The 19,865-nt window shown below is 46.3% G+C and overlaps 2 protein-coding genes across 2 annotated transcripts in view; both read left to right on the top strand.

Annotated features, from left to right (window-relative positions):
- LOC309543894 (uncharacterized protein) overlaps positions 1 to 19,865 on the top strand; it is a gene marked incomplete at both ends in the record, with an annotated part of 89,354 nt that overhangs the window by 15,440 nt on the left and 54,049 nt on the right. The window contains one exon of the mRNA XM_082276308.1: positions 18,689 to 19,159. Within this exon, the coding sequence (XP_082132434.1) occupies positions 18,689 to 19,159 (471 nt within the window). The remainder of the gene's footprint in view (positions 1 to 18,688; positions 19,160 to 19,865) is intronic.
- On the top strand, positions 16,281 to 18,510 carry LOC309543893 (uncharacterized protein; the record flags this gene model as incomplete). The annotated part of the gene is made up of 5 exons (XM_082276307.1): positions 16,281 to 16,515; positions 16,632 to 16,729; positions 17,093 to 17,234; positions 18,138 to 18,275; positions 18,506 to 18,510. The coding sequence occupies 5 exons, from the start codon at positions 16,281 to 16,283 to the stop codon at positions 18,508 to 18,510; spliced, it is 618 nt and encodes a 205-aa protein (XP_082132433.1).

The raw sequence follows: 19,865 nt of genomic DNA on the forward strand, positions 1-19,865 counted from the left end.
GGGCACACGGGGTATCATGTGACCAGTCATAGCGATCACATGAGAAGATATAAGAAAACTGTCATGAGTGGCTTTCATTCATGAACAGCTTGCTTAATGTTGTGATAATGTTGTGATTGTCCCACAGCCATCACATGGTACCTGGCAATGTCTACCAGCTGTAGCCAATCATAGCATGCCAACAGTAAGCAAACTGTAATAAATGGAAAGCCATTATAACAGTGATTATCAGCAACAACAGTGTAGAAAAAAAAGTCCTTTATCACCCCCTCAGGGTAGTATAATGTCACTATAGTGACACTTAAATACTCTAATGGCAGCATGTAGAAAACACGTAGTTAAAAAAAAAATGTTTAAAAAAGTGGAATCCAAAAAGTATTATTGTTTATTTATTTTTTTAATATACTGTCACCAGTCAGTGTCCCTGATCACCCCTCACCAGTCATATGATGGTGCTGTACTGTACTGGTGACACCCTGATCACCCCACACCAGTCACATGATGGAGCTGTACTGTACTGGTGACACCCTGATCACCCCACACCAGTCATATGATGGCGCTGTACTGTACTGGTGACACCCTGATCACCCCACACCAGTCACATGATGGCGATGTACTGTACTGGTGACACCCTGATCACCCCACACCAGTCATATGATGGTGCTGTACTGCTCTGCACTGGTGACACCCTGATCACCTCACACCCCCCCGGTTCGGTTCGCACCAGAACACCGCAAACAGAGGAAAAGTTTGTTCGAACAAACAAACCACATTGAAGTCTATGGGACTCGAACCTCGAAAATCAAATGGCCTCATTTTGAAGGCTTAAATGCAAGTTATTGCCCAAAAAAAGTGTATGGGGGTCTGGGTCCTGACCTGGGGAACATGTATCAATGAAAAAAAACGTTTTTAAAAATTATTGTTTTTAAAGGAGCACTGATTTACTGGTTTTAATGAAGCTTTAAGTGAAACTATAAAAATGAAAAATTCCTTCAAATATCGTGCCTGGGGGGTTCTCTGAATGTGCCTGTAAAGCAGTGTTAATTTCGTCAATGAAAATGTTTTCGTCACTGATTTTATCACCTGCATTTTTCAACTGAGGAAAATGAGACCCAAAGTATAGCACATTTTCGTCAAATGACGACAGCTATGACGAAAATCAAATCCGTTTTCGTTAACGAATGAAAACAAAACGAGAATGTGAGACAAGGATGTTTACCCAACTTCCGGTTTTCACGGGGGCTCCGCCTGCTTCCGCTCCCAGTAAGCGACTGTGCGGCGTCTGGCGGGGTGTGCCCCGTGACGTCCGACGTGATGACTACTACAAGAGAGTCGAGACCAGTCACCGCACCAGAGCACTACAGCCAGAGCCAGGCCCGACTCAGTCACAATCACATCATCACACGGCAGACGACCAGGCAGTGGCACTCACCACCACATCCAGAGCAGAGCACCCACTGTGTGAGTTGCAACAGCCAGGCCAGCTATTACTGCCTCCCCTGAGTCCCCTCAGACCACTGGCATCCGCCATCCAGGACTGTGTGTGCGTGCATAGGCCGCTGAGGCCCGCCCAGCCCATCCTGTTCAACTTCAGTTCAGAGTCAGACCAGAGACCACCCTTAAAACTGAGACCCCCCATCCAGCACTCTGAGCAGCACTGTGCTGTGTGCGCTGACTGCAGGCAGCAGCATTACAGGCCTCCTCTCTGACCTGACCATGACCACAGGCATCCGGCCATCCCTTAGACCTGAGACCACCATCCAGCACTGTGTGCACTGCAGCAGCATTTCAGGCCTCCTCTGACCTGACCTCCATAGGCATCCAGGGCATTACAGTCCATCCCTTAGACTGAGACCACCATCCAGCACTGTGTGCATTACAGGCCATCCCTTAGACCTGAGACCACCATCCAGGCTCCAGCACTGTCCAGCACCATTACAGTCCTCCGCTGTCTGACCTGACCACCACAGGCATCCAGGGCATTACAGGCCACCCCTTAGACCTAAGACCACCATCCAGGCTCCAGCACTGTCCAGCAGCATTAAAGGCCTCCTCTGTCTGTCCTGACAACTACAGGCATCCAGGGCATTACAGGCCATCCCTTAGACTTGAGACCACTTTCAGGCTCCAGCACTGTCCAACAGCATTACAGGCCTCCTCTGTCTGACCTGACCACCACAGGCATCCAGGGCATTAAAGGCCATCCCTTAGACCTGTGACCACCATTCAGGCTCCAGCACTGTCCAGCAGCATTACAGGCCTCCTCTGTCTGACCTGACCACCACAGGCATCCAGGGCATACAGGCCATCCCTTAGACCTGAGACCACCATCCAGGCTCCAGCACTGTCCAGCAGCATTACAGGCCTCTTCTGTCTGACCTGACCACCACAGGCATCCAGGGCATTACTAGCCATCCCTTAGACCTGTGACCACCATCTAGGCTCCAGCACTGTCCAGCAGCATTACAGGCCTCCTCTGTCTGACCTGAGTGACCACCACAGGCATCCAGGGCATTACAGGCCACCCCTTAGACCTAAGACCACCATCCAGGCTCCAGCACTGTCCAGCAGCATTAAAGGCCTCCTCTGTCTGTCCTGACAACTACAGGCATCCAGGGCATTACAGGCCATCCCTTAGACTTGAGACCACTTTCAGGCTCCAGCACTGTCCAACAGCATTACAGGCCTCCTCTGTCTGACCTGACCACCACAGGCATCCAGGGCATTAAAGGCCATCCCTTAGACCTGTGACCACCATTCAGGCTCCAGCACTGTCCAGCAGCATTACAGGCCTCCTCTGTCTGACCTGACCACCACAGGCATCCAGGGCATACAGGCCATCCCTTAGACCTGAGACCACCATCCAGGCTCCAGCACTGTCCAGCAGCATTACAGGCCTCTTCTGTCTGACCTGACCACCACAGGCATCCAGGGCATTACTAGCCATCCCTTAGACCTGTGACCACCATCCATGCTCCAGCACTGTCCAGCAGCATTACAGGCCTCCTCTGTCTGACCTGAGTGACCACCACAGGCATTCAGGGCATAACATGCCATCCCTTAGACCTGAGACCACCATCCAGGCTCCAGCACTGTCCAGCAGCATTACAGGCCTCCTCTGTCTGACCTGACCACCACAGGCATCCAGGGCATTACAGGCCATCCCTTAGACCTGTGACCAGCTTCCAGGCTCCAGCACTGTCCAGCAGCATTACAGGCCTCCTCTGTCTGACCTGAGTGACCACCAGACCACAGGCATCCAGGGCATAGCAGGCCATCCCTTAGACCTGAGACCACCATCCAACACTGTGCATTTGATTACAGGCCATCCCTTAGACCTGAGACCACCATCCAGCACTGTCCAGCAGCATTACAGACCTCCTCTGTCTGACCTGAGTGACCACCACAGGTATTCAGGGCATAACAGGCCATCCATTAGACCTGAGACCACCATCCAGCACTGTGCATTAGATTACAGGCCATCCCTTAGACCTGAGACCACCATCCAGGCTACAGCACTGTCCAGCAGCATTACAGGCCTCCTCTGTCTGACCTGTCACCTGAGTGACCACCTGACCACAGGCATCCAGGGCATAACAGGCCATCCCTTAGACCTGAGACCACCATCCAACACTGTGCATTAGATTATAGGCCATCCCTAAGACCACCATCCAGCACTGTCCTGCAGCATTACAGGCCTCCTCTGACCACTGTAATCCACACAGCACTGTCATCCAGAGAAATGTCCGTGACCGCGTCTGTCTCTGTGACTGGTAGAAAGAGAAGAGAAGATATATGGGTGTATTTTACATTTGATTTGAGGACAACAAGACCCTTTGCAAACCATGTGGAGTGACACTTAATGACTAAATCTGTGTCTGTGTAGTGCTGTGCTAGTGCATGCTCAAAGCTTAATACCATAAATAATAACATATTCGATTTTTCACTCCAGGACCAGCAGTAGTATATAATGAGTTTGGAAATTGCAGAGAAATGCTTAAATAATGCATTACAAATTACAATTGAACAACACTCATTCGATTATAGATGACTAAAATTAGTTTTAGTCGACTAAAATGTAGGATAGGGCAGAGATATATCCCGGGTAACTATAGGCCGGTCAGCCTAACATCAGTAGTCTGCAAGATTTTGGAGGGGATGTTAAGGGACCACATACAAGACTTTAGTAATGAAAATGGTATTATAAGTAGTAATTAGCATGGATTCATGAAAAAACGTTCTTGCCAAACCAATCTATTAACCTTCTATGATGAAGTGAGCTGCCACCTAGATAAAGGAAGGCTTGTGGATGTGGTGTATCTGGACTTTGCAAAGGCCTTTGACACCGTTCCCCACAAACGCTTACTGTACAAACTAAGGAAGGTAGGTATGGACCATAAGGTGAGTGCCTGGATAGAGAACTGGCTCCAGGGAAGAGTGCAAAGGGTGGTGATTAATGGGGAGTACTCGGATTGGGCGGGTGTGGAAAGTGGGTCCCCCAAGGTTCTGTCCTGGGACCAATCCTGTTTAATTTATTCATAAATGATCTAGAGGAGGGGATATCGAGTACAATCTCAGTATTTGCGGATGATACTAAACTAAGCATGCCAATATCTTCTATGCAGGATGTGGAAACCTTACAAGCGGACCTAAACAAAATAATGGGGTGGGCAACTACATGGCAGATGAGGTTTAATGTTGAAAAATTTAAAGAAATGCACTTGGGTGCCAGAAACCAAAAAGCAAGCTACTCCCTAGGGGGGGAACCTCTGGGTGAGTCTAGGATGGAAAAGGACCTGGGGGTACTGGTAGACAACAGGCTTGTCAGTGGCATGCAATGCCAAGCCGCTGCAAGCAAAGCCAACAGAATACTGGGATGTATAAAAAAGGGGATTCACTCCAGAAATAAAGAGATTATTCTCCCTCTCTACAAGACTCTGGTCCGGCCACATCTGGAGTATACTGTGCAGTTCTGGCCACCGGTCCTCAGGAAGGATGTGCTGGAACTGGAGAGAGTCCAGAGATGGGCAACAAAGATAATTAGGGGAATGGAGGACATCAGCTATGAGGAAAGACTACAAGCACTGGATTTATTATCTCTCGAAAAGAGACGATTGAGGGGGGATATGATATCAAATACTGTACTGGCGACCCTAACATAAGGAACAAACTATTCAGAGAAAGGGAATACAATAGGACACGTGGCCACTCACTAAAACTAGAGGAAAAGTGGTTTAACCTTAAAGTACGTAGGGGGTTCGTCACTGTAAGAGCAGTAAGGATGTGGAATTCTCTTCCACAAGCAGTTGTATCAGCAGGGAGCATCAATAGTTTCAAAAATCTATTAGATGGGCACCTTAAAGACCACAACATAGAGGGGTATACAATGTATGGTTAACAGCAAACACACACATACATCATAGGTTGAACTGGATGGACGGATGTCTTTTTTCAACCTCACTAACTATGTAACTATGTACTGGAGTTTTAGTCGACTAAATACAACTAAAACTAAAACACTTGCAGAAGACTAAAATGGGACTAAAACTAAAATGCCATTTTAGTCCTAAGACTAAAACTAAATTGAAATTTGCTGCCAAAATTAACACTGATACACACACAGCACACGGTCGTGTTCTCACTATGAGACGTTTCTCGGGACTTCAGTTCCTCTGAGCTCCACAAGGTGGTGATCTCACTTCTACCCACACAGGAAGTCTCTATGGAACACAGGAAGTGATGTCAGGTATATAAAGGAAGTTCACTGTGAAAGGTGAACTGGGAGGAAGTAGAGAGGAGAGGTTGCTGGAAGCGGCAGCAGAGGAGGTAACAAGATCTTATTTTCTATTTACACCCAGTAACCCCCTGTCATGTCCGTCCTCTTCCTCCATAGTCACTGTGACGTATTTTATCTCCAGCAGATGATGATACACACATATATAGTGTGAAAACCTAGATCAACCCCTTCAGGGTCAGAACATTCCTCCACTTACGGGGTCGTAAAATTTTCTTCATTCTGGAGATTTGTCACTAGAGATGTACCGAACTGTTCACCGGCGGACAGTTCCCGGCGAACTTAGCATGTTCGCGTTCGCCGCTGCGGGCGAACATATGCGATGTTCGGTCCGCCCCCTATAATACATCATTGAGGCAAAGTTTGACCCTGAACTTCACAGTCAGCAGGCACATTTCCAGCCAATCAGCATACCTCCCTCCCACTTCCTATAAATAAGCAAGGGCAGCATCCATCTTAGATCATTCTGAAGTAGTGATGGGAAGTTCGACTCTTTGAAGTGAATCGGTTCATTTCGAGTCACTCACTGAAATGAACCGATTCATTGAATCGAATCTTCGGTTCACTTGCCGAGTCTACTGACAAGCAAGTGAACTGAATCTCCGACTCAACTCTATTCAAATGAGCTGAATCAGAGGAGTGACTCATACGTTTGGCAGCTCTCTGGGGATGTTTTCTTTGATTTAACTCCTTCTTGGCTTCTCAGAGCTCTCTCAAGCCTATGGTATGTCAGACACAATACACTTTTTCAGATTAGCTAGCATTATCACGTTCAGGACTTCAGGTGACAGCTGTATATATTTAAAGCAGGTTTCTGTTGGCCCATCAGAAAGCAGTTCACATGCACAGAAACCTGCTTTTCATGTATACAGCTGTATGTGCTGGTGATGAATGGTTCTTTTAGTGTACTGTGCTAACAGAGACCGACTCATAGGTTTCCATTCTTTTGACTCAGTAACTGCTGTACTGAACTACTCAGTGAACTGACTCGACTCTTCCCCCTGAACGGTTCAATACAAGCTTGTTTCTGGCCTGTTCTTCAGTGTGCTGGCCTGGGAGACACTGATTGGTTAGAGGGAGGAGCTGAGCTCCTCACTCTAGGATCATATTACCATCAGCCCAGAGCAGCTCTCAGCTCTCCTTCACTGAATACTGAACTGTTTCCTCCCGAGTCGTTCAGGAAGAAGAACTGAGTCATCCAGTTCACTGAAAAGAATCGATTCAAAAGAACGATTCGTTCATGAACTGGACATCCCTATTCTGAAGCAGTGTGTTAGTGAGAGCAGGGAGAGTGTTGCTGCTGCTGCTGCTGTTAATAGCTAGGGACAGTTGTTAGTCATTGTTCCTGGTCTTGCTAGTCAGTGTTCTTGGTCCACTACTGCTGTAAGGACAGCATCCTGACAGCACCCCAAAAAGCCCTTCTAAGGGCTGGTATTTGTGTAATTTTTTTTATATATATATCTAGTGTCCCCTAAAGCCCTTTTTAGGGCTGGTAATTGAGTATTTTTTATATATATATAATATATATCTAGTGTCCCCAAAAGCCCTTTTTAGGGCTGGTAATTGAGTATTTTTATATATAGATATATATATATATATATATCTATTGTACACTGCAGTTGCCTGCCCGCTGTGTGTGAGAGGCCACAGACCCACCACAGACTGTACTGTGTGCACACCACACTCATTTCGGGTGGCACAGGCATAGTACCTTGAATTTAAAAAAATATTTTTTTTTTCCTCTGTCATAATTGCAGTGAGTGCTGTGTCAGGTCCACAGAGTGCACTGTACCCACTGCAGTGCACTGCCCACCACTGATATATATACGGTGGCACAGCATCTTGTTGCAAATTGGAAAAAAAAAAAATATATTTTTTATTATTGCAGTTGCCTGGGCTGCCAGTGACTGTCAGGTCCACAGAGTGTACTGTGCCCACTGTAGTGCCACTGCGTGCCCACCCACCACTGATATATATACGGTGGCACAGCAGCTTGCAAAGTAAAAATATATATATATTTTTTATAATTGCAGTTGCCTGGGTGCCAGTGACTGTTAGGTCCACAGAGTGTACTGTGCCCATTGCAGTGCCACTGCCCACCCACCACTGATATATATGGTGGCAGGCATGACTTTTTTTGCATTAGTGTCTGGGGGGGTCTAAAAAGCGTACCTGTGAAGTTTCAGCTCTGTAGCATGTCCAGAACCAGAAAAAAAGATCATATAGGTGTAAAAGGGGTTCCCACCATCCCTGCTCTACTGAAAAATGATATTTTTTTTCTGGTTCTGGACATGCTACAGAGCTGAAACTTCACAGGTACACTTTTTAGACCCCCTAGACACTAAATCACACAAAAAAAGTTCTTAAAAATTTTCATTTTTGATAGAGAGACAATTATTGGAAAAATTAAAAAAAAAAAAAAAACTTAAAAAAAAATTTCTTTGTATTTATTGTTTGGGGGGGGGGTCTAAAAAGCGTACCTGTGAAGTTTCAGCTCTGTAGCATGTCCAGAACCAGAAAAAAAATAGAATTAGGGTTAGGGCTAGGGTTAGGGTCAGGGCTAAGGTTAGGGTTATTTTTAGTGCTTAGGGTTAGAGTTAGAGGGGTAGGGGTAGGGCTACTAACTCTAATCCTAAGTATCTCACCGTAACCCTAGCCCCTAACACTAAACCTAACCCTAACCCTCTAACCATAACCCTAACCCTCTAACCTTAACCCTAACCCTCTAAGCCTAGCCATAAAAATAACCCTAACCCTAACCCCAGCCCTAACCCTAACCCTAGCCCTAAGCCTAACCCTAGCCCTAACCCTAATTCGTAATTTTTTCTGGTTCCGGACATGCTACAGAGCTGAAACTCCACAGGTACACTTTTTAGACCCCCCAGATGCTAAATCCAAAGAAATTTTTTATTTCTATTTTTTTTTTAATTTTTCCAATCATTGGCTCTCTATCAAAGAGGACAATTTTTAATAACTTTTTTTGTGTGATTTAGTGTCTGGGGTGGGGGTGGGGGGTCTAAAAAGTGTACCTGTGAAGTTTCAGCTCTGTAGCATGTCCAGAACCAGAAAAAAAATAGAATTAGGGCTAGGGTTAGGGTCAGGGCTAGGGTTAGGGTTATTTTTAGTGCTTAGGGTTAGAGGGTTAGAGTTAGAGGGGTAGGGGTAGGGCTACTAACTCTAACCCTAAGTATCCCACCGTAACCCTAACCCTAGCCCCTAACACTAAACCTAACCCTAACCCTCTAACCCTAACCCTCTAACCTTAACCCTAACCCTCTAACCTTAACCCTAACCCTCTAAGCCTAGCCATAAAAATAACCCTAACCCTAACCCTAGCCCTAAGCCTAACCCTAGCCCTAGCCCTAACCCTAATTCATATTTTTTTCTGGTTCCGGACATGCTACAGAGCTGAAACTTCACAGGTACACTTTTTAGACCCCCCAGATGCTAAATCCAAAGAAATGTTTTATTTTTTTTATTTTTTTTTTAATTTTTCCAATAATTGGCTCTCTAACAAAAAATTAAAATTTTTAAGAACTTTTTTTTGTGTGATTCAGTGTCTGGGGGTCTAAAAAGTGTACCTGTGAAGTTTCAGCTCTGTAGCATGTCCAGAACCAGAAAAAAAATTAGAATTAGGGTTAGGGCTAGGGTTAGGGTTATTTTTAGTGCTTGGGGTTAGACTGTTAGGGTTAGAGGCGTAGGGGTAGGGTTACTAACTCTAACCCTAAGTATCTCACCGTAACCCTAACCCCTAACACTAAACCTAACCCTAACCCTTAAAGCCCAGTTCCTGTCCCATTTTGGTCGGTTCTGTTCTGTTTGCGGTTGTTTGCGGTGCGTTAAACGGGGAGTTTGGTCTGTCACTGTGAAGCGGGCGTAACCCTTACACTACCTGATCGATACAACATCATACCTGATCGTATACACACACTGGATGTTTTAAAGCACATTATTCCAAACAATTTAGGAATGTTAGGTGATTTATGCCCTTTATGGTATAAAACCCGACTCTGCGTCAACTACGTAATTTTCCATGGGAGTTTTGCCATGGATCCCCCTCCGGCATGCCACAGTCCAGGTGTTTGTCCCCTTGAAACAACTTTTCCATTACTATTGTGGCCAGAAAGAGTCCCTGTGGGTTTTAAAATTCGCCTGCCTATTAAAGTCTATGGCGGTTCGCAATGTTCGCCGGTTCGCGAACATTCGCCGATGTTCGCCGTTCGCGAACGGCGAATTTTATGTTCGCGACATCACTATTTGTCACCTTTCCCACCAATCATCTTCTCACCTTAGTAGTCTCTTGTAATGAGGGATGAGATTCGGTTTCGGGTTCTCCTGAAATCTGCACTTTCACACCCTTCCTCTGAAGATACAAATATCCCCATGCCTCACGAAGTTAACCATGTGCCTGCCCCTCCTGTAGGCCAAGGATCGGCATGGTGGATGGAGTGGAGGGTGATCAGTTCTCAGAACTCCTCTCTGATGAATGAATCCAGAAGAGATGAGCATTTCATCACTTTCAGGTTCAGTTCCATCATTCCCCGGTCACTGTGGTCAGGGAAGAAGCTGGTTGATCCCGATCTGTACTTCATCAGCTTCACTGGTGTCCATATGTGACATGGAGGTCTAATAGACCCCTAATGTCTCCTTTAGGATGACCTGTTATTTATATTACGCTGTCACAAAGGGAGGTATTGGCCACAAAGTGGAGTGAGAGCAATGATTCTCGGGCCGTTATTCCCGGTTTTCTCTAAACTAATGACCTGTAGGAGCTTTTACAGTGTTGTCTTTGCACCATGTTGGGTAGTGAAATTAGACACACAGTTTTAAGGGTTGACATAATTGTGTGTGTGTGTGGGGGGGGGGGGGGGGGGCGCTTTCTTTTTACAACCATAACATGCAGATTTTATCGTGTGTGAAAATTTAATTTTGTTTATAGCCCATCTCTGGGGATACTAAAGGTGACGAAAACCCAAATGAGCATTTAACCCTCGTATAATGGGGGCAGCCCCACTTCAAGGGTTACATGATCATTTGGTGTAGGGAACCAGAAAAAGCTCATTTACTTATCCGATCCTCTGATCCCTCAATACCGACACTCTCCTCTATTCCCCTACACTCTGGCAGTGGACTGTCCCTCCTCCTGTCAACGGCTATGGGTTCTGCATTGGTCTTGATGGTCTCAGAGTAACCCAATCTACATGTTCCAATCCACAGTAGGGGCAACCCGCCTATAACCCCTTATATCCCCATCCTAATAGGGTGCTTCCTGTCTGCTGCTGTTGCTTCCTGTGGCCACTAGAGGCAGAGGAGAGCACCACGTGGAGAGGAGAGGACAGGAGAAGGGGAACAGCTGAGGGGGAACAGCTGAGGGAGACTCAGACAGAAGCCAGTGACTGAAGGGGGACTGCCGACGCAATGTGACAGACACCAGGCAGTGGGAACAGTACTGGTGGTGTGTGGGGACTGACTGACCAGACAGGAGACAGCAGAAACGTGAGTGTGCTGAATCAGCTGTTTGGCTGAGTGAGGGGGAGGGGGATCACACAGACAGGCACAGACAGTGTGTAGAGAGACTGACAGGGGGAGGCTGCAGGATCTTCCATCAGACGAGGACAGACCAGGGCAGACAAGCAGTAGATTTGACAGTACCTAATACCTTGATACCTGCAGCGGCGGAGGCCCTGGAGGGACTGAAGGAGGAACAGGACGTGAGTAGGTGACCGATCAGCTGATCAGCTGTTCAGCTGCTGGGGGGGGGAAGTCAGAAGGAACTGTGACTGACTGTTACTGTGCTGTGACTGGACTGTGACTATAGCTGTGCCCTGACTGTACTGTGATTGTACTGTCACTGTAGCTATACTGTAACTGTACTGGGACTGTGACTGTAACTGACTGACTAAACTGTGGGTGTAAAGTAGTATCTGAGCATCTGCGAGTACCTAGCGGTACCTGAGCATTTGGGAGTACCTGCGAGTGTCTGGGAATAACTGTATGGGTATGTGTTTGCTTCTGCGCGTGAGCTAACGGGGACAGGGCACTTTAATTTTTAATTTTTTTTTGCTATTTATTTTATTTATTATTTTTTTATTTTTACACAGTTTAAAAAAAAAAAATGTTTTGATCATTTTTATTCCTATTACAAGGAATGTAAACATCCCTTGTAATAGAAATAGGCATGACAGGTCCTCTTTATTGTGAGATCTGGGGTCAAAAAGACCTCACACCTCACAACTACACTAAAAAAGAAAAAAAAAAAAATGTTGAAAAAGGAAAAAAAAAAAAAAGCGGCCCTTTAAACCGGTTGCTAGGCAACGACTTTTGACGTAGCGCCGGTCCTCCAAGACCATAGAGTCGAGTGAGGGCCATCTTGCCCTCACTCGACTTCCTGTCTCTGAGGATCCGGGACCGGATAGTTTTCCCCGCTGCCGGCGGGTCCGGTTAGCTGGGAAAACGTCTGGGACACGACGGGAAGGGGGGGGGGCACCTCTTCCCCTGCACCGTAAGGGTAATTCCCGCGGTGAATCCGCCACTGAGACCACCCTTATCTGAAAGCCGACCACCCGCCGTTTAAAAAAATACCGGGGTTGTGGCAGCTATCTGCTGCCATAACCCCAGTATTTAGCTTTTAATGGCCAATGCATATAGTCGTTAGGCGGTCGGTAGGTGGTTGCATGTATATGGCAAACAGGTGACGATGACTGATGGGGTGACAGGTGACTATGACTGATGGGGTGACAGGTGACGATGACTGATGGGTTGACAGGTGACATGTGACAATGACTGATGGGGTGACTGGTGACAATGACTGATGGGGTGACGATGATTGAGGTGACAGATGACGATGATTGATGAGGTGACAGATGACGATGATTGATGAGGTGACAGATGACGATGATTGATGAGGTGACAAGTGACGATGATTGATGAGGTGACAGATGACGATGATTGATGAGGTGACAGATGACGATGATTGATGAGGTGACAAGTGACGATGATTGATGGGGTGACAGATGACAATCACTGACGGGGTGACAAGTGACGATGATTGATGGGGTGACAATTGACGATGATTGATAGGGTGACAGATGACGATGACTGATGGGGTGACAGGTGACGGTGATTGATGGGGTGACAGGTGACGGGCGATGGTCACCGATGGGTGACAGGTGACGGGCGATGGTGCACAGCGGTACTGATGGCAGTCTCTGGTGACATGTTCACATGTGAGCGTAGCGATCGTGGGCAGAATCACTGTGATTCTGCCCGTGATCCAGAAATCATTGAAAATCGCGGGACGCCTGTGCGTTGCCCGTGATTTGCAATAGCACCCCAAACGCTGTGCGATGTTGCCGCGATTTCCACCTGACGAATCGCGGTAACATCGCGCAAACAACGCATGACGCCCCAAAGAAGCTTTTGTACCTTTTTTGGGCGTCATGCGTTGTTTACGCGATGTTACCGCGATTCGGCAGGTGGAAATCGCGGCAACATCGCACAGCGTTTGGGGTGCTATTGCAAATCACGGGCAATGCACAGGCGTCCCGCAATTTGCAATGATTTCCGGATCGCGGGCAGAATCGCGGTGATTCTGCCTGCGATCGCTACGCTCACATGTGAACGTTATGGGTGTCAATTTCTGGGCACTGATGAGGTGACTGTTGGGTGACAAGTGCAATTGGGGGGGGGGCTGAGGACTGTGTGGGGACCTTTATTTTTGTGATTTTACTTTTACAGGTACACAGAGCAGTAACTCACTGTTTCTGGCTCTGCTCTCCTCACACTGGAAACTGTGTGAGGGGAGAAGAGCTAGTAACAGTGAGTTACTGCTCTGTGTTTACATTTTGTGATCGGCTGTGAATGGATTCACAGCCGATCACTTAGTAAACAGTCACTGTCAGTGACTGTTTACTACTGCCGGTGACTAGCTGTGTTCCTAGGGAAGACAGAGCCACCGACATGACCGCGCATGCGCGGTCTGATTCCGGGCTTTGCTATTGTGATCGGCTGTGTCATTGGAACACAGCCGATCACGTGGGAAACAGCCACGCCCATTGGCTGTTTCCCCCCTGCCGGTGACCGGCTGTGACCCGGGGACACGCCGACACCGGCAGTGCAAGGCGGCGCGCACACGATCGCGCGCCTGCCCTTCTTGAATGGGATCACGTCATATGACGTCTTCCCAGAACAATGGCCGCACCGTCCCGCCTTCATTTGACAGCGGGCGGGCGGCAAGTGGTTAAGTATATAAACAGTAAGAAAGCGAGGCCAGAACACATTGGCCCCATAAAAGACGATAAGGGAGTTTTGGCCACAGAGGACAGAGAAAAGGTGGAAGTGTTAAATAAATTCTTCTCTTCAGTCTTCACAAAAGAATCGGGGGGCTACACTAACCCAGCTTGTAAGGCCAAACTAAACAACACACCTCAGGAAATACCGCCATGGCTAACAGAAGATAGACTTAGAACTAAACTAGAGAAACTTAACATAAATAAATCACCGGGACCGGATGGCTTGCACCCGAGGGTTCTTAAAGAGCTCAGCCAGGTGATTGCCAGACCATTATTCTTGATCTTTAAGGATAGTTTACAGACGGGTATGGTGCCAGCTGATTGGAAAAAAGCCAACGTGGTACCAATATTTAAAAAGGGGCCGAGGTGTATCCCGGGTAACTATAGGCCGGTCAGCTTAACATCAGTAGTCTGCAAGATTTTGGAGGAGATGTTAAGGGACCACATACAAGACTTTAGTAATGAAAACGGTATTATTAGTAGTAATCAGCATGGATTCATGAAAAATCGTTCTTGCCAAACCAATCTATTAACCTTCTATGATGAAGTGAGCTGCCACCTAGATAAAGGTAAGCCTGTGGATGTGGTGTATCTGGACTTCGCAAAGGCCTTTGACACCGTTCCCCACAAACGCTTACTGTTCAAACTAAGGAAGGTAGGTATGGACCATAAGGTGAGTACCTGGATAGAGAACTGGCTCCAGGGGAGGTTGCAAAGGGTGGAGATTAATGGGGAGTACTCGGATTGGGCGGGTGTGGAAAGCGGGGTCCCCCAGGGTTCTGTCCTGGGGCCAAATCCTGTTTAATTTATTCATAAATGATCTAGAGGAGGGGATATTGAGTAAAATCTCAGTATTTGCGGATGATACTAAACTAAGCATGCCAATATCTTCTAGGCAGGATGTGGAAACCTTACAAGTGGACCTGAACAAAATTATGGGGTGAGCAACTACATGGCAGATGAGGTTTAATGTTGAAAAATGTAAAGTAATGCACTTGGACGCCAGAAACCAGAAAGCAAGCTACTCCCTAGGGGGGGAACCTCTGGGTGAGTCTAGGATGGAAAAGGACCTGGGGGTACTGGTAGACAACAGGCTTTGCAGTGGCATGCAATGCCAAGCCGCTGCAAGCAAAGCCAACAGAATACTGGGATGTATAAAAAAGGGGATTCACTCCAGAAATAAAGAGATTATTCTCCCTCTCTACAAGACTCTGGTCCGGCCACATCTGGAGTATGCTGTCCAGTTCTGGGCACCGGTCCTCAGGAAGGATGTGCTGGAACTGGAGAAAGTCCAGAGAAGGGCAACAAAAATAATTAGGGGAATGGAGGACATCAGCTATGAGGAAAGGCTACAAGCACTGAACCTATTCTCTCTGGAGAAGAGACGATTGAGGGGGGATATGATATCAATGTACAAATACTGTACTGGCGACCCTAGCATAAGGAACAAACTATTCATAGAAAGGGAATACAATAAGACACGTGGCCACGCACTAAAACTAGAGGAAAGGCGGTTTAACCTTGAAATACGCAGGGGGTTCTTCACTGTAAGAGCGGTAAGGATGTGGAATTCTCTTCCACAAGCAGTCGTATCAGCAGGGAGCATTAAACGTTTCAAAAAACTATTAGATGGGCACCTTAAAGACCACAACATACAGGGGTATGCAATGTGTGGTTAACAGAAGACACACACACCCATCATAGGTTGAACTGGATGGACTGATGTCTTTTTTCAACCTCACTAACTATGCAACTATGTAATATTGTCCAACCAATGCAGTCCAGATAATTCTTCATTATCTGTCTACAGAGAAACCCGCATAGATCACATGACCACACAAATGAGGATGGAGGAGGATCAGAATCACATTAATGAGAGGTTATTAAGCCTCAACCTGGAGATCATCTACTTGCTGATCGGAGAGGTGAGGAGGATTCTTGGAGGTCACATGACATCTTTCTTATCTAGTCTGGTCAATAGACCATGTTCTTATTGTAGACATGTGGATGATGTCAGATGATTGATATTGGTTTATCTTTTTCCTGATCTGTAGGATTATGTTGTAGTGAAGAAGTCTAGTGGAGAGCCAATCTCAGGGGGATGGAGCAGGACCCAAATTCCCACTATGGTGCCTCCCCCTTGTTCTCCTATATCTGAGAGGCACAAAGAGCAGAAGATCCTGGAACTGACCACCATGATGGTCCATCTGCTGACAGGAGAGGTGAGGGGTGCTGGGAATTCTGGGACATTATCCAGTAACAGACAAGGGATGTGTCTGGATGGTGACTATCATTGTGTGTGTCAGGTTCCTATAAGGTGTCAGGATGTCACTGTCTATTTCTCCATGGAGGAGTGGGAGTATTTAGAAGGACACAAGGATCTTTACAAGGACATCATGATGGAGAATCAGCCGCCCCTCACATCACCGGGTAAGAGGAGACTTTATTGTAAAGGAGAGAGCAGTACGGAGGCTCCACCTAGATCCCCCATCATCTGATAAACACATAGAAACAATGTATTCAGTCAGTGTGTGTGTTTCCTACAGATGGCTCCAGTAATGGGAACCCACCAGAGAGATGTCCCCGTCCTCTGTATTCCTGGGATTCCACACAGGAAGATCACACCATCCCTCACCATCATCAGGTAAATGATTGACACTTATTAGTAGTTATGATTAATACACAGCATGTTTGTTACAATGAATGTTTTATTATATATTCAGAGTGGAAACCTCAGGGATTATAATATTGTTGTTAAAGAGGAGGATGAGGAGTATGGAGTGATGAAGGAGTTTTCAGAAGGACACAAGGATATGATAGAGCCACCAAATACCAGGAACCCACCACAGAGATGTCCCCGTCCTCTGTATTCCCGGGATTCCACACAGGAAGGTCACACCATCCCTCACCATCATCAGGTAGATGAGGACCAATCACTGATAGTATCATTAGGATCTGTACATTATCTGCATTGTTACCATTGATGTCATTTTTATTATATATTCAGAGTGGAAACCTGAGAGATTCTAAAGTTGAGGTTAAAGCAGAAGAAGAAGATTGGTATGTGAGAGATGATCAGCAGTCTATTGGGGAGGATGGAATAACGGGGGCATTTATTGAGGAGGACACTCCTACAGAGATCAGCACAGGTGGGTCATTAACACTAAATACGTATATGACATGAATACGTGTAAGCCACCACTGATTACTGAATACCAATATTATGAGTCCTGACTCCTGCACTATATGCTCTATGTTGTACATTACATTCTCCTGATCCCTGCATTATATACTCCATGTTGTACATTACATACTCCTGATCCCTACACTATATACTCTATATTGTACATTAAATACTTCTGACCCCTGTGCTATATACTCTGTTTTACATTACATACTCCTGAACCCTGCACTGTATACTCTGTTGTACATTACATACTCCTGACTTCTGCTCTCTCCCCTCTACCCACTGCTATATATATATATATATATATATATATATATATATATATATATATATATATACACACATAATATGAATTCTCTTTTGTTATGCCAATTTCCTACCAGCTGGACATTTTATATCTGATGATTTGATTGGAAGACCGACTTTTACAGTAACCCAATGATGGTGGTCTTCAGCATCAGTCCAGACTTCATCTTGGTTGTTCTCCCCCCATCCTCACTCTCTGACCTCTGGTGGGGCTCAGCCCCGCTGTTATTCATGACTAAATCATGGACTAAATAAGGAAGTGCAGGACTTCTTGTGTTGGGAATATGGCAATGAGTGATAGAGGGGGAGGGGACACTCATCCTATAATCCCCTCATCACTGTCACTCCTATAAAAGACAGTTCTCGTTGTTTCCTCACTCTCTGACTAAGGTCCATGAATAAAGAAAAGAACTGGTAGATCAGAGGACCCATTTACTAGTTACATTGAGGGGGGAATTGTAAGATCCTCAGAGACAAAGCTGCCTGATGTGGGCGGAGTCCTGGTTCAGGGGAACCAATCTGCTGATGTCTAATAATAATCTTTGTATTTCTATTTTAGTACATGGACGGGAGATGAGGAAAACCTCAGAGGATTGTCTCACTGTGTCTCCAGACTGTAAAGTAGAAGATGAGGACATCACACAGTATAGTCCAGGAGAAAACCCGGCTTCCTCAAATCTCCATCCGGCACCACACAGTGTAGATGGACCATCGTATTCCTCTTATCCTGAGGAACCTCAGACTGTGAGGGACAGTGCCGGACCATCGTATTCCTCTTATCCTGAGGAACCTCAGACTGTGAGGGACAGTGCCGGACCATCGTATTCCTCTTATCCTGAGGAACCTGTGAGGGACGGTGCTGTCCTTACAACAGATAAGAGGTTCTCCTGTACTGAGTGTGGGAAGTGTTTCAATTTTAAATCCCAGCTTAATATGCATAAAATCTCTCACACCGGTGAGAAGCTGTATTCCTGTCTTGAGTGCGGGAAATGTTTTCCATTGAAGTCTGATCTTTACAAACATCAAAAATTGCACAATGGAGAGAAGCCATATTCCTGTCCTGAGTGTGGAAAATGTCTTTCACGGAAGTCCACTCTTTCAATACATCAGAGATTGCACACTGGAGAGAAGCCATATTCCTGTTCTGAGTGTGGGAAATGTTTTTCACGGAAGTCCAATCTTTCCATACATCAGAGATTGCACACTGGTGAGAAGCCGTATTCCTGTCCTGAGTGTGGGAAATGTTTTTTAGAGACGGGCGCTCTTTCCACACATCAGAGATCGCACACTGGTGAGAAGCCGTATTCCTGTCCTGAGTGTGGGAAATGTTTTTCACAGACGGGCGCTCTTTCCAAACATCAGAGATCGCACACTGGTGAGAAGCCGTATTCCTGTCCTGAGTGTGGGAAATGTTTTTCATGCAAGTCATATCTTTCCACACATCAGAGATCACACACTGGTGAGAAGCCGTATTCCTGTCCTGAGTGTGGGAAATGTTTTTCATGCAAGTCATATCTTTCCAAACATCAGAGATTGCACACTGGTGAGAAGCCGTATTCCTGTCCTGAGTGTGGGAAATGTTTTTCAGAGACGTGCGCTCTTTCCAAACATCAGAGATCGCACACTGGTGAGAAGCCGTATTCCTGTCCTGAGTGTGGGAAATGTTTTGCACGGAAGTTCCATCTTTCCACACATCAGAGATTGCACATGGGGGGAAACCACTTTCCTGTCCTGAGTGAGGGAATTGTTCCTCACTGATGTCCTATCTTCCTGTACATCAGGGGGTCTCACACAACCCTTGAGGTGTATTAGTGCATTGAGTGCGGGAAATGTCTTCTATATGAATGTTGGTGGACATGTGGGGAAGAAGCACACCCTGATATACACCTCAGATATACTCCATGGCTGATCTTTATCATGTAAGAAACCCTTCATAAGGAGATCAGAGATCACCAGATACATGGATGAAGTGTTGTCCCGTGTTGGCCATTGATAGCAGGAGAAATATAAAAATGGAGTCCTTACCTTTCATTGGCTGAGTACATTTTGTGCGGGAAGATTTCACAAACACTTACAGATCTGGTTGTTATAAATGTGTTGATGAAATGTGACCCGCATTCCCCCAGTCATGGCGAATTGGGATTTCCTATAATGGTCAGTTCCATCTAGTGGCCATAATGTGCTTTCCTGACAGATGTCCATGGCAGCCCCGCCCTCATTCCTCCCCCATAAGACCCCACCCCCATAAATGCTCAGGATAAGTCAAAGGCTGTGTTCCTTTTTTGTC

The sequence above is a fragment of the Pelophylax lessonae genome, assembly GCF_965119305.1.
Source record: "Pelophylax lessonae genome assembly, contig: HAP1_SCAFFOLD_484, whole genome shotgun sequence".
NCBI classification, from domain to species: domain Eukaryota; kingdom Metazoa; phylum Chordata; class Amphibia; order Anura; family Ranidae; genus Pelophylax; species Pelophylax lessonae.